At 39.6% G+C, this 20,178-nt stretch overlaps 1 protein-coding gene across 7 annotated transcripts in view; it reads right to left on the bottom strand.

Annotated features, from left to right (window-relative positions):
* The window catches only part of LOC138039213 (thrombospondin type-1 domain-containing protein 4-like), a 40,492-nt gene that overhangs the window by 13,285 nt on the left and 7,029 nt on the right, over nucleotides 1-20,178 (bottom strand). The window contains exons 1-6 of one of the 7 annotated variants that reach the window (XM_068885415.1): nucleotides 18,608-18,902; nucleotides 15,365-15,475; nucleotides 7,201-7,274; nucleotides 4,850-4,962; nucleotides 4,389-4,494; nucleotides 2,065-2,188 (exon numbers count right to left, since the gene is read on the bottom strand). In XM_068885415.1, the coding sequence (XP_068741516.1) occupies nucleotides 2,065-2,188; nucleotides 4,389-4,494; nucleotides 4,850-4,962; nucleotides 7,201-7,266 (409 nt within the window). In that variant the 5' untranslated portion in view covers nucleotides 7,267-7,274; nucleotides 15,365-15,475; nucleotides 18,608-18,902. Of the gene's footprint in view, nucleotides 1-2,064; nucleotides 2,189-4,388; nucleotides 4,495-4,849; nucleotides 4,963-7,200; nucleotides 7,275-7,592; nucleotides 7,888-12,929; nucleotides 13,259-15,364; nucleotides 15,490-18,607; nucleotides 18,903-20,178 lie in introns of those variants that run through there. The other 6 variants (XM_068885416.1, XM_068885418.1, XM_068885413.1 and 3 more) reach the window with 6 other exon arrangements.

Genomic DNA, 20,178 nt, shown 5'->3' with positions numbered 1-20,178 from the left:
AGGGAAAGATGGAGGATGAGCGAGTCCACTTCCATTTAAGCACTAGCTCTGCGCTTGTTACGCAGGATAATTCACAAGGGCTTCATAGGAGAAATGACTGCCCTGCAAGAAGAGTCTAAGCTAAATTTGCGCACAGACTAATGAGTGACTAGCAGTACTGGTCAAATAATAAATGGCATGCTCGCCACATCTACACGCTATGTATCAATTGTTCCTTGAGCGCGCGTTGACTATAACCAGCCTAATATCCAACAAGCGCGAATGAAATAATTGTTTTATTAAATTTTCATCAAATAGGCCATTTCCGAGTTCACGTCTGCCTGCTCTTCAAAGCGAGTCTAAGTGCGAAGTTTTTCTTATGAAAATTAGTTTTCATTCATACGTAAACTAGAACTAATTACCATCACAAAAACTTCGCACTTAGACTCGCTTTGAAGAAGAGGCTGAGGTGAACTCGGAAATGGCCTATTGTAAACGCTTCCACCCTTAGAAATTAAAGCCAATCAGTTTCCAGCATGGCAACACATGACGCAATCAGTTTCCTTGGCGAGTATAAGGAGATGCTTTGTTTTAATCTTGCCATACATTGGTCCTTGAAACAAATTGCGAACACTTTTTCAAGGTCATTCCAAAGTCGCTCCAACCGAGATTAAGTGAACTAATCAGAAAGCTAGAAACGCAATATCCGAGGTAGGAAATTTAAAAAAAAATACTATCACACAAATGGCAAAGTTCATGGTCAAGGAAGACAGAGACTGGAAACTGATGTAACCTGTTTTCCGTTTGAGTACAGACGCTCATTTGCAATTGGCAGGAGACATGACTTGTATCCATTCCATGGCGGCCACTTTTTGCGTTTAAGACCTCAAAATGAATAAACTTGTTGTAAGCAGCGTATCGGTATTTAAAAATGGTTTGTCCTAAGCCCCAGAGAAGATACAGAGATATTACCAATCAGAGTCGATCGATTTGTGTTTCGCGTAGGGCCTGAAAAAGAGTAGCCATTTTGTACAATCTCTATTCCAATGGGGTACCACAAATGAATACTCCGTCCAAATGTTTCACAAATCGATCGGCGAAGCATCCAAATCGGGATAATCTCGTATTTTGTCCTTGAAGTGCAGAGAGGAGCAAAGCACTGTCCAAGTTTTTTCATAATCATAACCATTATAATTTTCTCAAATTTGATTGGTGCATTAACTACTTTATTTTTCACTAATTATTGTCTAGGGTTGAAATCGACAGTTGGCTGTAATCGGATACCTGAAATCGGACAGTTACATCAGCCAATCATATTAAATGCACTCAGCTTAACCCAGTAATCACAGAATTTATCACAATAACCATAGCAACAACCACTTACCCTACCTTAGGGTGTCAGGGTGGCTAAGTGGTTATCTATCGGGCCTCCCACCACCGCGAGCCGGGGTTGAACTCTGGCCACGGCTAGCATGTGGGCTGAGTTTCAGTCGATCTCAACCTGACTCGAGGGTTTTTCTCCGGGTACTGCGGTTTTCCTCCCTCATTAAAATCGACTCACAGCTAATTAACATCCAGTTGTGGTGCTGTGCCCCGACATCAAACATGGACTGTATAGCGGCAGCCAGAGGCGCCTTTGTATGCTTTCAGCCCGATATCGTGAGCTGCGCCCTTCGCAACTCGGTCCTCGACTGCAGGTAAGGGTGTTTAGCACTGCCAATTATTATTATTACCAAACTGGGGATTTTCCAAAATGGACAAATTTGTAACATTTGACAGGGAAAAAGAAATCCATTAATTTTGTTTTCTCGATAATCGTAATGGTTATGATTAATTGGTAACAGGACTTCGTGTCGTCCAATTCGTTCTGTAATCATACTCGTGATTAAACGAATCAGACTCCCGCTAGGCGGTCGTCCGATTTTCTTAATCGCTCGTATAATTACATAACAAACTGGACTCTACTCAGTCCTATTACCATTATATAAAAACACACTGTTCGGTACACTTTCGGAGAGAAATCCTGGTTGAAGGAATTTAGAGTGCGTTTTTTTCAAGACTGGCAGTCTACTGCAGCAGTCTCACCTCTTAAATAAGGCATCCAGGTAAAGAAGTATCCATTGAAAGAAGAGTTGTTGAACTTGCTACACTGCACGGCTCTGGCCTGTATCGCCATTTTGCGGGTCACTGTTACAGGTTTATAACATTCCTGTGAACACCAAGAATGCAACAAATGCATCATTATATTCCAATAAGCTACAATGATGAAATGAGAAAAATCACAATAGCCAGAACTCAAGGTCTTAACATAACTGGAGAAAATTAAGGTGCTATCCTTGAAGCGACAAAAAAAAAAAAAAAAGAAGAAAAAGAAAGAAGAATCGGCAAATTGAATATTGTTGGACCTTGAGTTGGAATGGTTAGGTGCCTCGCATGGTAACGAAACAGGATCGGTCTCTTCTTCTTAAACCCTTCGTGGTAGAGTTTAAAAAAACGATACGCAGTCAAAAATTCAATCTCCTATACGAGGTTACTTATCACCTGGTAATTCCATCGTTTTGTTTTGTTTTACGAGACATCTGGTTTGTCTCTTCTACCGGGCAAACCTGCCCAGGGGGAAGGAGCACGAACAGGACTCGAGGTCCTATGCGAGGTGCTCCACCCTACCCTATCCAGACCAGAAAGACCAGACCACAACACCCGGATCTACATGCCCTACTCTTTACGACAAGTGTGCGGGTTCTTTTACGTCCCACAAGATTATGAACATTGAAGGGTTGTGAGTCGTGACCTCCGGCTTATCGTCCTTATCCGAGAAGACTAGAGAGTCTAACCATTTGCAGATGTAATTACAAAGGCAGCATTTTCTCCTCAGTTATTTAAAGACCCTGAGTGTTGGTCCGGCCGGAGTTGAACTCACGACTGAGCCACCGGTGCGCGGTTTTTGGAAATAGAAACTGCTTTGTTATTCATCAGCGTCACAAATTCTTGCCGATTTTGGGGCTCATTTGTTGAAATTCAAACACGCCAACAGACCTGTTTGTTTTCGTGTTTCACCCAGTTATTTTCCGGTGCGGCTTTTAAATGACATGGGGATTTGAAAAGGCTTTTCAGCCTTGATTTCCCTCTCACCTAACCTCTCTATTGTTCATATAGATATAAGTTTTTAAAAGAAAAGTGGAGCGAAAAATTGCGTGAATGGATTACAAGAGAAGAAAGAGGCTATCAGTGAAATCATGTTTACCAATCAGCAAAATTAAAGTAGTGTTGCCGAACGTACACTTACACTCGGTGACTAAAAGATTTCGACAGATGTGAAAACGTAAATTTGCTATTTTTTAACGTTTCGTCTAATTCAGAATTCGCTTCTTTTCTATTACTAGGCAAAATTTTGAGCACAGCGCCGTGGAAATTTCAGCACAAACAAGCTGATGAAATTTACATTTTTGGCTGATCGATCGCAATGATAAAGATAAAAATAGTTTTCTACTGTTGCGAAGAAATTACTGTTGAAGGTTTTGCTACGGTGGCCCACATGGGACATGCGGCAAATTAAAGTTGCCGCAAATTAAAACATCAAAAGTATGCCCGCGAACTGAAGGAAGGGCAGATACAAAACACAAGTCACAGGTCATTGTTTTAACAATACAGAACGTATCCTAAACATCCATTAACGCTAACCTTAGGATTAATTAGGCCTAATGTTAGCATTTGTAAACAGTCAGGGTTGTCTCTGTATTGCTAAAACAATGACCTGTGACTTGGGACCTGTGACCTCTGTTTTGTACCTGTCCTTCCTTCAGTGCGCGCGCATACTTTTGATGTTTTAATTTGCAGCAACATTCTTTTAATTTTTAGCAACTTTATTCAATTTACAGCAACTTCATTTTATTTGCAGCAACTCTTTAATTTGCATCATGCCCCTTGTAGGACACCGTATTTTTCAATGCAGACAGAAAAGTTGACCCGGTCTTTGAGAGTAAATATATTATGGTTGGCTGGTGATTTTTTTCCTTGTTTATTTGACCTGCAGAATGTCTTTGGAATGTGAGCTTTGGTGACGATCTCCCGTAGAAGTGAAAAGAGTGATTTTGATTTACGACATTTAAGAATATAAATATGTCTGTTCATTTGACATAAACGTTTTCAAACAGTTTTCATTCTCTTTTCATTAAGGAAATTCAGAAAGGAAAAAGATGACAAGTGGGCCGCAAACAAACACAATTGTTGCAATTCAAGAAAACCGTAAATTAGTTTCGTAATTCATGCACGCGCTGCAGGCCTACAAATCTCACTCACTCACTCCCTCTCTCACTCCCTCCCACCCTCCCTCACTCACTCACCCACAGACCCACCCACCCACCCACCCACACTATGTTGCGGTATACACAATCAGTGCTATAAGGTACCTGCATATTACACGTGCTGTATTGCGTTGTTGTCCCATGGCAATTTCCTTGCCTTTGGTTGTTCTGTCTGTACACGTCCAGTACATATTTGGACCGGCTGGCAGTGCTGTAACACAAAAAACAACGCTACTGTATGAAAATTACACAGTAACATCAGTAACATCTCTAGGTGCAATCGCTCGACGTTTGCCAAAGACGTAACCCCGAGGTAAAGGTTATTACGAGCAGGAGAGAGGGTGCTTCTTTCGACTTGCGTCTAGATTGTTTGCTCCTTGAAAAATGGAAGTGGAATCAATCAGTGAACGACGGCCTTTCCTCAGCATTTGGCGGGAAGATTAAATGTTCCGATTGTCATCCGATGGTTCCAAAGAAAAGACGATCCTCCCGTATTCACGTTACGAATTCCCAGAATTTCCTATGAACAGGAGAAATACGAAAGCGAGACAACATAAAAGACTTACGGAGTTGAAATCACGCACTGCCTCGTTCTGATGGTGGTACCTCCACCACACGACTTGCTGCAGGGTCCCCAAACACTCCAGGGTCCCCAGCGGTCTGTTCGTGACCCAGGCCACTAGAAAGGAAGCAAGAACGTATTGTTCCACGAGGTTAACATTGGTAGTTTGCATAAACTGTTTTGCTCTGCATTTCAACGATATAAACTCTGTAAATCAAGTCTAACGGTCTTTTATTCGGGATTTCAACGAAGGGCGAAGTTTGCAGAGCTTTCGCCGCCCCTATTAAATGCAATAGTTGTTAATTAATTCAGTTTACAAAGAAGTACTTTGCACGCTTTTCAAAAAAAAAAATCGATCAATGATGTCATAACACAGTCGCGTTTGTTTTGAATTCGAGGGCTCCAGCGGGCGGATTCTGCGGGTTCTTCATATATATATAAATATATACATATATATGTTTATATATATATATATATTAATTTCCGTGAAAAGACCGTTTTCTCAGAGTAAGTCTAGTCCACTCCAAGGTCACCAGCGTTCACTTAAGGGTTTACTTCTCAGTTCTTGATTTCGTCACTTAGAAAATATTCTGTCTATACTATTTTAGGCAAGTCTATGATATCGAATTCATTGAGCGTAAGCTTGCTTCATTGTCTTGCTGAGAACGCTGACGGCAAGCAAATCGATTCATACTGAAAACACACATCCAATAGCATGTGGCAGAGAATGTGTCCCGGGTTCTATTTCTAGAAGTTGCCGTCCTATATGGGTTGTGTTTGTCAATTCCCAACTCCGCTGCGAGAGTTTTTTTCCCTTCTAACAACTGATTTGATCCTCAGCTTTCGAACTTGATTCGATTTGAAAAGCAGTCTCTCAAATTAGTGGAGCACTCGAGCTTAGCCTAAAAGCTTAAAATATCAATAAAGTACGCAAAAAGCTAGAACTGCGCTAGTCTTCGGTTACGCTTCTCTTGTGCTCTCCAAATTTCTCAACACTTAGTTGAAAATGCTCCACGTTATACTATCTACTTCTAGTGTCGACGAAAGGTAGTTTGTCATTCCTAAATGGTTTGACCCAGACAGAGTCGTCCTTAAAGTTTGTCAAAGTTGAAATATGAAATAAGGACCGGGATGCCATCTTGCTTTGTTCGCAAGAAAGGTTGACAAGAATTCGTAATTCGGGGAGTTGGGAACATTCACTCTTAAAGATTTCTTGATTGTGTTAATTCTGAGTAGTTCTGATTTCTGTCCTCTTGTTTTACATTTATTTGACGATTGATTTAATCCTTTTTAGCATAATTAAAGCATAAACATCAACTTATTTATACGACACCGGCTAATGACTAAACCGCAGGCATTTATATGGCCTTGTCAATGGGTTAAGTAGGATTTGATGTATTGCCTGGAAGATTGGTTTTGACATTTACGTATACACATTTGTTGTTTTGCTCAGTATTGAACAAGAATTAAGTTAACACTAATTCGCGTACATTGTATATCTTCCATTTCTGTCTGTTTCGGTTTCTTTCTCATTATATTAATATTGTGTAGAGAGGAAATGAAACTTAGTGAAATACTGAAGAAGTCGTACACATGTCTGTTGTATTTACGTACCGCTGCAGTTTCGTAGAACGTTTCAGATAAACTGAGAGCCCAACAGTCAGACTGTCCATGGCATTTTGCACAAGTCCAATATAGCATTGCAAAAACTATATATAGTAATTATCCTATACATATTACGTTTAGAGTGCAATTCTAACTGAGTTTAATGAGCCATAAATTGCTCTCGGCTAAGAAGTCGATCTTATCAGAGATAATTATGACGCCTAGTGTTCTCATCGTGAGGCCAGCCATTGGAATTTGACATTGAACTTGTGGCTGGTGTTTACACGGTCTAGAAACAAAAGGAAAGAGGGACCAATCAATTATCTCACAGGCCACTGCGTAATCTTGAACTGCTGTCTTGAAGGGTTGTTTTTCATAAGTACTTTTGTGGTTTTGCCATTTTCTTGCCGCCTTCCGTTTAAGTTCGATCTTAAAATAATAACGCTGCAAGCGTTCTTCATGACTTTTTGTAACGACTTATAACTTTAACATAATTAAGTAACGTACGATCGTCCGGGTGAGTGTAGCCCTGAGAAGGACTCTTGACTGAAGGACTGACTGACTCAATGTCATCTCAAACAGTCCTTCTCAGGACTAGACTCACCCAGACGATCGTACTTTACTTAATTATGATAAGACTCATGGGTTAAAACCATTTACAATTTTATAACTTTAAGGCCGGGTCTAAGTGCCTTGGTAGTTTTCAAAGAAAAATTTTAACCTGAACACTAAGCTTTGAGATTTACTTACCTGAAACGATTGCGAATGACATTGGGAGATGATAAGTACTAGCGTGATCCACGATGGAAAATTCATTACTCAATCTGTTGGGAAAATAAAACACATTCGAGAGAATTAGCACCGCGTTGACGCCAAACGCAGGTCAGGCAAAAACATTGCGGGTTTTTCAAGTTTTGCGAAACCAAAGACACTTTGCTTGTTAACGGATTTTTTTTACTGTTAGCCACAGACGTCGACCACCTCAAAAGAGACAATTTAGAATAAGATAATTTTCATGCCTTTATGACAGCAGACTGCCGTTTACCGCGATGCTCAATCTCTCTATTATCAATGAAAGACAATGATCGCAGAGTTACAGATTTGGACATTTCATTCCAGATCTTCGTTCAGTTTAGACTTACATAATTTGGCTGACCTTGTTTCATACGTGATTAAGACGATCAACATGGAGAGTTTGTAGCCTGTCTTTGATGTTTACTTACTAATGCAATTTCTTAACTCCACGCCAAGATTTATAGTGGTAAGTAGGGCAGAGAAAGTTGCAATCTTTGTCAGTGTCGCTTATATGGGACTCTTATCGTCACAGATGTCACTCGCTCTACGGACACGATGTTTTGTGTCAGTAAATTTTTGGTTGACACCAAAATAATTGCCAACTCTTTTATTCGACTCCCGCGGTCAAACGCAGAGAGAAACAAAAGGAAGCGATAAACAAAAAACACTGGAGACTAGAAAAGGTTTTTTTATGCATTATATTCCCTGCTTGTCCGTTAGAAAGGCAGTCAAGCGTGACTCGTCAATTGCGACTCTCAGCACCAGGTCAGGGCACATGCATCATCAAAGTATTGGGCGTGATGACCACAATAACTTACAAAAAGAGTGGTGAAAAAAACCGTCTCATGCCACGTATTTTAATGGGAGTAATCTGTCAACCATTAAAAAATAACGAAAGGCTGACAACACGCGAATGCTCTAACATCGGCTATTAGCGCATTACCAGGCTATCCGTAAGGTGTCAGTCAAATTTGAGACGATTTCTAAAAATGAAAAACCTCAGTTTTAGATCTGTTTTCACATCCATGTAAGCTTTAACTGTAGAGAGGTTGTGCCTTCATCAACATGCAAAATATAGGATAATAGGAGTTCACTTCAGGGAGGTACCTTGATGTGGCTCTAAGTAGTTCGCTGAGCTATTTTAGTGGTTTCTGTAGCCCCGCTGTGTAAAGTAACCTTTCAATTTACAATGAAACCCAGAGAAAATATTTGAAAAGCAATTTGTCACGTCATGACATTAAAGACAACGTGGCGCGGCTAATAAAACATGTCATGTTCTTTTGCATATCGTGAACAAGCGTTTTGATTCTGTTTCTATTACTACGAACAAGTTTGACAAGTAAGACTCAAACGGAGTTTGCTGAAAATATCAAATCATGCCCTTTGTTTAAACAGTAGCTGCCATACCGGACACATGAAAAGAAACAGTGTATTCGTCTTACATTCCTTGTATGAAACATTTAATTTCCTTTTGTCGCATACTAAAAAATGCCGCTCAAACAAGGAAGGCAGGTAATATAATGGAGAGGAGAAATGTGTATCCTTGTCGAACCCCTGACTACGTTGAAACCCGTCTACTGTTATCGTCTTCTAGTCGATCATGGAGCTTTAATCACGGTGGATGTTTAGCTTGGCTGAATTCCTTGTTTACATTTTTGTGCAATTTAAAATTTGAACCCACACATGCTGGTTGTTTTTCCTTTTGTCGTCAATTATCTAAAAAATAGGGGTGAAACGTTAAGAGATACATAATTATGCAATTCACTTTAAATATTTAGTGATTATTGGGAAGAATATCGATCAAAGAATTCACTGACGGCGGATTTGTTCTAATTAAAAAAAAAAGTCCACTTTCCCAACTGCAGTGAAGGCTCTGAAGAACTTTTGGGCGTGTCTATAATAGGGGCATTAGAAATCGTTCTGTAATGGTCAAAGGAGAAATAACATTAGCATTTACAAGTTTCTTTGAAGGAAGTTAACTGTCAAAATAAATCGGGAGTCTGCTTGTAGTGCAACTCTTTAGCAATTTATACAACTACAAATTGTTTGTTCAATGTGGACAAACAAGCTTTAGGTTTGAACAAACATAGGCATCCAATGTGTTCAAAGGAGAGGACATCTCAATAATTTTAGTTATAATGACAATTAAAATTGGTAATGATGGCAAAAGAAATTGATTCGATGAACTGAAGCGTTGTTAGAGGGTCTCTTCGCATGACTCCGGTTGACCGCGCTGGTTCGGTTACCGGGATCAAATCGTGTGGCTTCTGTGCATTTCTGTTACCAAGATCAGTGAAAACTGGTGAAGCGACCACTCTGGCGTGAAATCTTACGAAGCAGCCTGACAGGAAATTTTTGGCTTTTATTGATTCAACAAACCTCAAAATCCTTTCATCTCTACTCTAACTAAACTATCGAAAGAATTCAGTCCAAACTTTATTGGAGAGGACCAAAGAAGTAAACATTACTAGATACTGTGAGTACTATCACGAAATTTCTTCACAGAAACCGAAATGTCGGCCTCAGAAAATGAGACCTCGACAGTCGGCCAGACCGCCTTCTCATTAAGAACAATGCGAGATTTTTACAAAGGTTTCAGCGATGACGAGGGATCTTGGAAACCGAGCCAGTCCGTAAACCAGACTCATATGCAGAAAAATAGGCATGCATTGCGTATTTGTGGTAGTGCACTAACACAGCGTTGTATTATTGTCAACTGAGTTGCGTTTTGTCTTCCAGGAGATTCAAGTTATCTTTACGTAATATGTAGCTCTAACAGTGCACGATAATGTTTTGGTACCGTATATCATTATAGAGTCATAGTAGATGTCTTAGGCAAATAGACCCCTGAGAAGACATGTGGTTACTAGTAAAACAGTAAACCCAGAAAGATTGAAGAAAATATAATGGAATCGAGAAACATTCAAATGGCTTCGAGGCTGACATGTTGATCATTTTCAAGTTCCCTTTAAGACAACTTCTTTTTCACCACAAGTTTTCGCGTGCACTCTGAGTCTGACAGCTTTCTAAGACAAAAGTTCACTGAAGTTATTCCATATCCGGCGGGGTTAGTATTTGGATGGGTGACCTCGAAATATACGACTTGTCGTCGGAAACACAGGACCGAAAATTCTATTTCAATAAGCAAGGAACAGATTTTGTTAGCTTGCTTTATGCAAAACAAATATTGATCCAAAAGTAAGTAAATATTGATATCGGCACAGTTTTTAGCAACTGCAGAAGGAAGTTTTCAGGAAGTGTCGATCAAGAATAAAGTTTTGCCATCAGCAACAAAATTTGCGACATGAAAACAACTTAAATTCTGAACTTATAAAATGTTACCATCAGCAAAAATCATTTTGGGAGATTTTTGCTACGTTCAATTTTTCTATTGTACTTTTGGTTGCACAAGTAAATTGCAAAATCGAAAGTGACATCGAATTCAGCGGGCGCCGTGATCAAGTTACTTTGCATGCTTATTCGCGAAACAAAGGATACATCCGTGTGAAAATGATGGCAAGACACAGGGTTTTTTATTTGATTTTGTTTGTTTGGTTTTTTTTTTGCCTTTCACGTGTTTTAAATATTGACAAGAAATGTGCGAATTTAATCGCCCAACACTTGAGGGTGACCATTGTTTCTGCAAAGTCAAAAATTTACTCTCTTTTGTTGCTTTCCACTTGGAAACGCTTGCGTGGGAGAGCAGTTTTGCTGTTCCCAACGCAGCTTACACATGTCTTGTATGTGGAGCTGCCACTTCAAGGGGTGCCTACTTCTCCTGTATAGTTTGTTCATCTACGACTTAATGAACACAGCAGCGATTATCCCCATTTGCTTCGTCGTGCAGTCTAATTTTCTGGTCTATTATTGTTGTTTTCATATGGGTAATCTCAACCTTGATAGGGTAGGGTAGACATTCCATCACGTGTTTATGACTCCAATTCCATTTCTAATTTCTTAACTCGCTCACCATCTGACATTTCTCCGAAACGGGCTGACATCTTAGATCACGGATTGCTCCCATCTGGTCTAATTGTCACCATCTAGATTAGTATGTACCGACTTTTGTCTGGCGTATTGTACTTCCCACACACCCAAAATCAGACTTCCGCTTTGGTCTTAAGCCAAACACTCGATTCAGTTGTGTGTATTTGACAACTTTCCTTATCTTCGCGGATTCTTTCACGAAATTGGCACAGACATATCAGCTCGCTCGTTGGGGCAATGGTTACCCAATATTAATTGGGGGATTGTGGGTTCCGTAACCTACTCACAGACTTTCTGAGGAGTTCGAAAAAATATATACCCAGTCCCTGATGTCGTGAACGGGTGAAGGGACTACATCCATGTCGCTTAAAAATGCAGCATCGTTACGTATTCTACCACGGTTCTCTGTGCCTTTGTTAAGCTCCTGTCAAATCTGATATCTGTCATCAAATGCTATCGCTGGGCGTGGCTTCTTTTATAATTTATCTTTTAGACACAAAGATACACGATCACTAGAAAAGGCGGGAACTCGAGGACTGATTCGACTCGAGACGTTCAAACTAAAATGTATAAAGCACTTTAGCCTCATAGTTTACGCATTAAGAACCAAGAACTCTAGCATGTAGAGCGGGAGAATTTTTTTTGTGTTTTTCAGGCGAACAGAGACAAGAGAGTTCGTGGCGAAGAATGATATATCCATTCGAGCTCAGTGACCTCGATTGCCTCTTTACGCCTAAAAACCGCAAAAAAAGTCCTGTGTTCTAAAGGCTATGACAACAATCCAGTAGGAAATGCCTGTCTTGGGTTTAGGTAAAACGAAAGCATCAGACCTATTACTCCAAAGTAGTAGTAGATGAAGTTTTATGGATGCTTTGTATGTGTACGATATTCATAATGTCGATCCATAGGCGAACGACCTTTAAAACAATGGACTCCACAAATCGAAATGATTACAATTTCAAATATCATCGGTCATCTAGAGGAAATTGAAGCAAGGCTATACAAACAAACAAATTAGAACAATGTTTTTTCTTATCTTGATAAGAGACACAGTTCGTTCGTTTGCCTTAGCGCTCGACTAATAACCTAATTGTTTTCTTAATTGAACCTTCACCTGTGAGCGGTCATTTTCTAGGACAGAACTTTATCTCGGTAGCAGACTGAGATACATTAGACGTCGTAATCAAAAACAAAACTGCCAAACAGTCTTGTTAGCAAACTTGTATATCACATTACAATTTCGGGCGACATATTTCAGCGTTGAAGCACGTAAAGCGATATATCCTTGTAAGTAGGTATGCACGCTAACAAGGTACCGAAATAAGATTTTGTCAGGTCCTCAGTGGATTCGAATAAATCACATGAAACATGGGATTTTACAAACCCGCCCCTTAATACTTGAAAAAAGGAATACTTCACAAAGCTTCATTCCGCGCTCTTAATGGCGAACACGTGCAAAGCAAAGACAACAATTTACAATAATAGACAGGAGAAAAACTGCCAAAGATATGAAGAAGAGTAGGGTTCAGGATTAAACTACTTTATGAAAGAAATCGTGGAATCTACATGTCAAGGTTAGAATTAGGTAGGGATACGAGCTGGTTGGCAGAGTAGCGTGAGCTTTTCACTGTCAAAGGGAATAACGAATACCCTAACCCCATCAATGAATTTAGCTTTTTTTAGCTACAATTACTTACCAATAGCACGGTTTGTGCTTCGAAATGTGTGAGTCCAACTGTCTGGCCCTGTTTAACTTTATATCAAATACTTGGCGAGCAAAAACGTAGCCAAATAAAATTAGGTTAGCGTGATTGCTTCTCGAATTCTTTGACAGCAGTTGTAGATCTTGTCTCGGACAATTAACAAGTCTTTTGTGTGATCTTTGGCTCAATTTACAGCGTTTAAAAGACCACACTCAATGAACCGAAAATCATCCGTAACTATTCCTACCATAGAAAAAATACTCCAGACCCACCTAACAGAACATGAAAACTTTCCTAATTATCGCACTTGGCCTTAATGCGGTGTTTATCGGCGACAGAGAGTAAATACGGCTAAGTAAATAATTTTTGTTTGCACTAGATGATGCTCTTGTGGGATTGTTATCTCCAAACTAACTAGACAGCTGTTGTCAAGCTTGCATTCCAAAAGAGAGATGAGTACCTGTTTATTAGGCCTTATCGGAAGGTAGCTTTGATCACAAACCGAATATAGTTACGCCATGTAAAACGACAGACCTGCGATGGTAGGAATCATACATGAAGAACGGCAATGAGCATTAGGGAAATAGATTTTTACCGCGAAGGATTTGCTAAAGGAAACAAAACCGCACCCGTATTCTCTGTATTGCACAGACTCGCAAGTGTAGTTCGAAGATAAACTTCTTCGGCCTTACTACGAGACAATCGGATTATCCGGCGCAATTTAAAAGTCGGAAAGCGTCAAATCAAGCGATCGGAAGGATACTTCACATTGGCTAAATCGTGAACCCATATCAGGCACTTATACAGGCTATCGCTTCAGTTTATTACCGCTAAAAGCATTAATTCCAACAATTCCTAAAACTGATCAGTTCACGGGTTGAAAATCACCGATTGTATCCGGGTCAAATTTCTGTTTAACTTCATGCTGGCAGACAAGTCTTTTTTCGTTCCTTCGGTATATAAAAAAAACTCCTGGTCGTTGGAGTTGATTAAGTCGGGGAAATATGGTAGTCCAGTTTACGGCGAAACACTCTGTTCACTTTTAAACCACCAAATGTACTAGAGCTCTTTATACTTACCTTCTTTTTAGACCGTCAAAAAACAATAACAGAAACTGAGAGCCAGTGATCAATCAATATTACGATTTTCTATCAAGCATGCGCATTGCTGTCTCAAAAGTAGTACGACAAATGGGCACAAATGAGACACAAAAGTGATTAGCCCGAGTAATTTTCTGACTTAAAAACGCATTTGTTACTTAGGTTAACAGCAACATGTGCGTTGATGATAGCTTTGTTGTCCTTATCTCTTTGTGCTAGAGTCGGATCCAAAATGCAATTTCCTGTGCGTATGTGCCTTAAGGCGAACTTTGCTGAGAGCAGATTATTTGCGCAGATAGCGTTCACTGATAGTGACTCCTCGTAATACCTGCTAATTGCAGAGTATGACCACTCTGCGAAAAGTTAGTATACCGAATCAACAATAAACTCTACTTTGGTAACGTTTATTTTACTTGGAGTTCGTGGCAAGCGGTGCTTAGATAAAACTACGTACATAACAGCTGGAGATTCTGGCCTGATTTTTTGCATTTCCATTCAGAAGTTCTTTATGTGCTATAGGAACTAAAAGACCCAAAAGTCGCCACATAACGACTGTTAGATTGTAATATAATGGACAAAAAAAAATTATTGTCATGCATGTTGTAGTGAAGAAAGAGGTTAGATAATAAATGGGTTTCCGACAGTATCATTACTAAAGAATCTCATAACGACAAAAACAGGGAAAGGTCCGAAGCTCTTCAGTGTTGTCAAACGGACAGACATAATTTTTTTACCTATCAGGCCATTTTGAAAAATTGCCACTATAGCACGCTAAAGACGATTTTGTTCACAGTTATTGACCATACACAAACAGAGGACGGAAAAGCTGTCTGTACGACTCGGCGTGGGTAGAACATTCTTTTTCTACTCGGCATTTTTGTTTTTCAACGATGTTCAGCCCCAGATTATTTGATTCCATAACTAGCTACAAAGCGATGAATTCATACTTGACCCCCTTAATTCACAGCAAAATCGCCAGCGAAAGTTATCTTGACGTGTGCTGTTCAGCAGTGCAACTAAGTAATTTGAAAGGCCACTGTGCAATAAAGTCTTGTTAAAATGCGACACTTAAATAATTAAAAGCTTGTTAAAGAGGATGGATCATGCAGATATCATCTTTTGCCTGTCAAAGAAGCCTTTTAAGTTCCTACCAAACCTGTTGAATGGTATGTACTTGATATTTGTACAATGTTTACGAGAGCGTTAATAAAGTTCACTTTCGGTGTGGGGCCAAAACAACGCCCATCAGAGTAAACCGAGACGTAGATTTATAAGAGAAGATAGGGGTTCGGTGTTTTTTTTTAAGTGAAGAGAATGCAAAATACTGACCTTACAGTGATAGAAAACTGTCCTTGAGCTTGGTTTACAATTGGAAAGAGAAAGGGTAGTCTCGTAACAAGAGCTGGATACCGTTCCTAATGAGAGGATCTTGGTCCCGGACTGAAAATAGTAATCAGGGAAGTGCATTTTCAGGTTATATTTACGTCTAGGGAAGTACTGGTGATAAATGAGAGAGGAGGGAGGTATTGGCAGAACGTTTCGCGGCATATGAAGATATGCACGTGTCCTGACATTTGTAAACATTTAAAATGCTAGGAAACCTTGACTTAATGAACGAAATGATATAAGAAAGGAATCATATACTTAACTGCGGATATGAAATCATGTAAAGCTATGATCCTCGCAGCTATGGACGTAATTTTAGGAATTGCATGGAGAAGCCTGAAAAATTCAGGACTTCAACGGGGTTTGAACCCGTGACCTCGCGATACCGGTGCGACCAACTGAGCTATGAAGCCACTGACGTTGGGAGCTCTCAACCATAACTGCGAGAATCATAGCTTTACTTGGAGCCTTGACTTGTTGTAAAAAGAATAAACGTGCGAACGATCGCGAGGCGTCGAATGAGTAATAATTCTTAATTAGGAGTTTACTCTGGCGGCGAATTAAAAAAGGGGTTGAAAATCCGTGGTAATTTTACTTAACCCTGCCCGGAAACCGGTGTGAAATGCAACGCAAATTGAGGACAATTATTTGTATATTAACGTTAAAACACATGTTTCAGGCCCGTGGGCTAGTTTTGATGCGGGTAGAGTCTTTTTCTCTTTAAACGGACCAAACAGCTCTAGTTGCATTAATTATTCCCCTACATGTCGACCAGAAACGTTTTCCTATCCGATTGTCCTTCCCTCTTGAAAGGCGCAGGAGTTTTATCGTTTCACCAAGGTTCCCATCGGCTTACAGCGTTTGTCTAACGGCTGGCAATAAATTAAAGCCCCTTTGTTGTTCCCAAACTCTCTTGTCCTTTGTGTTTGAAAAAGCAATAATTACGACGTTTCCTTTAGTTATTCTTTTTGGTAACGGTACTGAACTGCAACGGTTACAGAAGGTTTACAGTTGTATTCTTCTGGGATGCATAGGCGCGCAGAGATATCTCCTACCACATCAAGGTCCACCGGGTGGCATCTTAATGGACGTTGAGAAGCGCGAGGCTTAATAAGCATCGATGCTCTTAAGTTCTTAAGTAGTTGCTAGGGCGACGCAATTCTTAAAGTAAAACTAGTGGGGAAATTAGAACAGGTTTACCCGAATATGACATATGACTTTTTCAGCAGTTGTAGTCTCACCAATGTTTATCCTTGTTTGGCTTGCTTTAAATTTCCCAGTGCACTTGCGCATTGTGCACGACTTTCCGCCTAATTTACTTTTAGAAAGCCTCACCCCTCTCCCTCTAATAATAAGTGGTTCAATCCTAAACGATCAGCTGTTACCTGTGGTATTTCACTTTATGATTCAAGGACTTAATTATTTGAAGAAACAATCTAAGCTATCCGAAGCTTCATTTCCCCTTTACATGCTATTTGTGGCGAGGGCTTAAATCATGAATCCAAAAAGTGAAATTAGATAATAAAATGAAAAATCTTAAAGGAATGTGCTGACGCCAATCTGCACATTCTGCCTTCCAGTTATGAACCGCGGGGAGATCAACTCGTTCTGCAACACAATACACTTTTTAGCATTTTTGTTTGACTTTCTTCTGGATAACTTGATTGCTTTTTGGCTGACAAGGTTACTTAGAGATGCTAATTAAGAAGGACCGAAGAAAAAATTATGACAAAGAAAGTCAAGAACAGATTAAAGCGACAAGATTAAAAGTGAGAATACAAACAGTACTTTCTTTCGGTTTTAAAATGAATGAGTGATTACGCTTTGCATATTTATGACTCCCGTCTCACGAACTTAAAAATGCGGACAAGAAACGGCTACTCTACCCGTTCTCTCAGATCGAATTTCCTTGTTCTTCAATAGCGATTAAAGTAGTTGGTTAACTTGACTAAACAGAATTTTAAGTAGTATTCTTTTGATCGTTTTTAGTGAAACCGGCAAAAATGAAAACAAAACAAAAACCTCCTGCTGTTAACGACAAAATTCATCCAATTTCAGGTTTGGATGATTTTGTAGCGGATAACGACTAGCTTGCGACAGTTAGGATTCAGTAAAATCCTGATTCGCGTTTGAGAGGAGCAATCTTTCTTTATCCATTAGAAACCTGCTGGATGTCAATCCTAACTAATAGAGAACCGACAAAAACCAAGTAGGCAGTCAACCTTCACGCAGTAAATCCTTGCGTGCTATTGGCGTGAGGGAGGAAGTAGAAGGGTCTCAGAAGTTCCGGTTATATCACGCCTTTATCACCCTCGAGGTTTTCAAGTCCGTCCCGTTTGGGTCCCGCGAACATCCACGCGTGCTTTGTCAGGTAACTTTCGGATTACATAGAAAAAAGATACGATGCAATGTCAACACGTTGGGAAAAAGCAGAATGGAAATATGTCTTGTTTTTAAGTGTACTTTCATTTGAACACTGTTGAAATAAGCAGAGAAAACAGAGTAGTTATCACAACTACTTGAAATAATCGACAAGTTATCTCAAGAATGTCGAAATTCGTCGGCCAGAAATTACTGGAACACTTTGGTCAATCGATCCGTAAACTTGAATATTGTCTCAGCAACGTTTCTGTAGTTAAAAATAATCTTAAGCAAGAAAATTTCAGTACTTCAACGCCTCTTCTATCTGTCTTAAAGTCATACTCGCGTGATGTGAAGTGCAACATGAAATAAAAGCATGAAAACATTTTAAGTTCGTGTGTGCATGTGAATGCTCAGCTATTCGGGCAAAAGTCCAAAAACATTATTTAGACCAATATTCACTTAAATATAGTTTCATTGATTACAAAAGAATCGATCTGTAACCGGCAGAACTTATCAGATTTCAAAAAACCAGTACAAACCAAGCACTAACATAGGTAACGAGCCGTCTCTGGTCCAGCTTTATAACACTGAGGCAGTGTCGTCCGATTGGGTTTTGGTACAAACGGAGATTTAGGAAATGAAATACATTGTTTACGTAGCACTTAGGTCACTTAGAGATGACGCATTATTATGAACGGAAGGCCTTTTTTGTAATTCTTGTCGAGATCTTTTAGACAACAGAATCATTTCTCGTGCAGCGGTTAAAATTCTCTGCAAGAAGTAACATCAACATTTGAGATAAGATATAGCTTGCTTACTTACGTTAGCAACGGGACGTTGACTGTGACTAAAGATAGCAGCGCCAAGTCGGTTTTTTGCCTTCTAGCCATCTTTAATGAGACGCAACGATGCAACATAGCAAGGACTTTTCGGAGTAGTGACTCCGTGTCGAAATAAATGCTGTTTTCGATTAGATAGCCGCGTAGGCGGGTGCCTTCTTTAATAGACTCGTATTTTCCCTCCATTTAGTGGTAAGCCCCTCTCGCACAAATTAACTCAATTAGGCTATAAAGGCGGCTTATTCCAAGTAACTATGTGCTGCTATTAATCTCACAGTGCGAGTGTTTGCGTCACTATGACTACGACGAAAAAAGTAGCCACCTTTCTTCTTCTTTATTGATGCATAATGCCAGTGCGGACTTCGTATTCTAAAATGTCAGTGCGGAATTTTATATGCATCAGCCTAGAAGCAACAGAAGCTACGATAGCTCGTCATTCATAACTGAACCACAACTTTAATTCATAAGCACTATAAAGATAGTGTTTGTTTTGTTGAGCAAACTTTGAAATACTTTCACCCAGCTGGGGTGGCGAATACATGCAATTCTAAAATTAACAACTCAGTAAAGTATTCTTCATAGTAAATTATAGCTACATGTACAGCCTGCCATGATGTCGAAAGCTGAAATCAAAGTTTGTCCTTGAATATGATTTTGTTAGACTAAAGTCTTTCGCTTTACAACTTACTAGATCTTACTAGACACTATAGGCCAATATCATTTCAATGTAACAGTGGACGTGGACGAGTGAACAATACTTGCTTAACATGAATAAATAAACAAAAAGTAACGTGAAGGACTCATCGACGAATTTTTTTCTTGATCCCAAATAACATCTGAGAGTGCCGCTTCATCAGCCTTTTATTTCACTAAAACCCGGTTGTCCGTTAACACATTTCTTGCTGCTTAGTTCCACCTTACGGATTGACAACGAAATGTCTTGCACACCCTTATAATATCACTTTGCCCCTGGGCATGAGTTTGCACTGAAGCGCCTGTGTTGCTCCCTGCGAGTAAACCTCACGTCTCAATCAAAAGCCCCGAGTTCAGGGGGTATGAGCTCGAACTCTTTATAATACTGTGTTGCATTGATTTCAAGAAATAAATAATTTTCCAAAAATCTTTTGCGTATAAATTCTCCAATATTTGTTTTGAAAACAACGGAAATCAGTATTTCAGTACTTTTATAAAACCAGTACTGGTGCTGAATAGTTTTCACTACATCTGCCAGTTGAGGTGCTTTCCAATTAATATCTGCTGCACATTGTGATGTCTTCATATTATTTCACATGTAATTAGGTAGGCAAATGGAAGTGAAAGATTCAAGGAAAGGATGAGCAACAGCAAACAGGATGTATTTTTAATTTCCATCAACTTTTACATAACACGCTACCAATTGCAAAGCAATTTAGATAACTTAGGAAAATGCCTTGAAAATATGATAGTTAAACAGGACCAGGAACATTCAATGACCAGAAAGTAACATTTCGTCGTCATCTTTGGTCGTCATCTCTTTGATCCATGTGGTTCTTTCCACGGTACCTTCAAATACCA

Source organism: Montipora capricornis, chromosome 2, assembly GCF_036669925.1.
Source record: "Montipora capricornis isolate CH-2021 chromosome 2, ASM3666992v2, whole genome shotgun sequence".
NCBI classification, from domain to species: domain Eukaryota; kingdom Metazoa; phylum Cnidaria; class Anthozoa; order Scleractinia; family Acroporidae; genus Montipora; species Montipora capricornis.
Note: the sequence above shows the minus strand (reverse complement) of the source record. Positions and strands in the feature narration are given on the sequence as shown.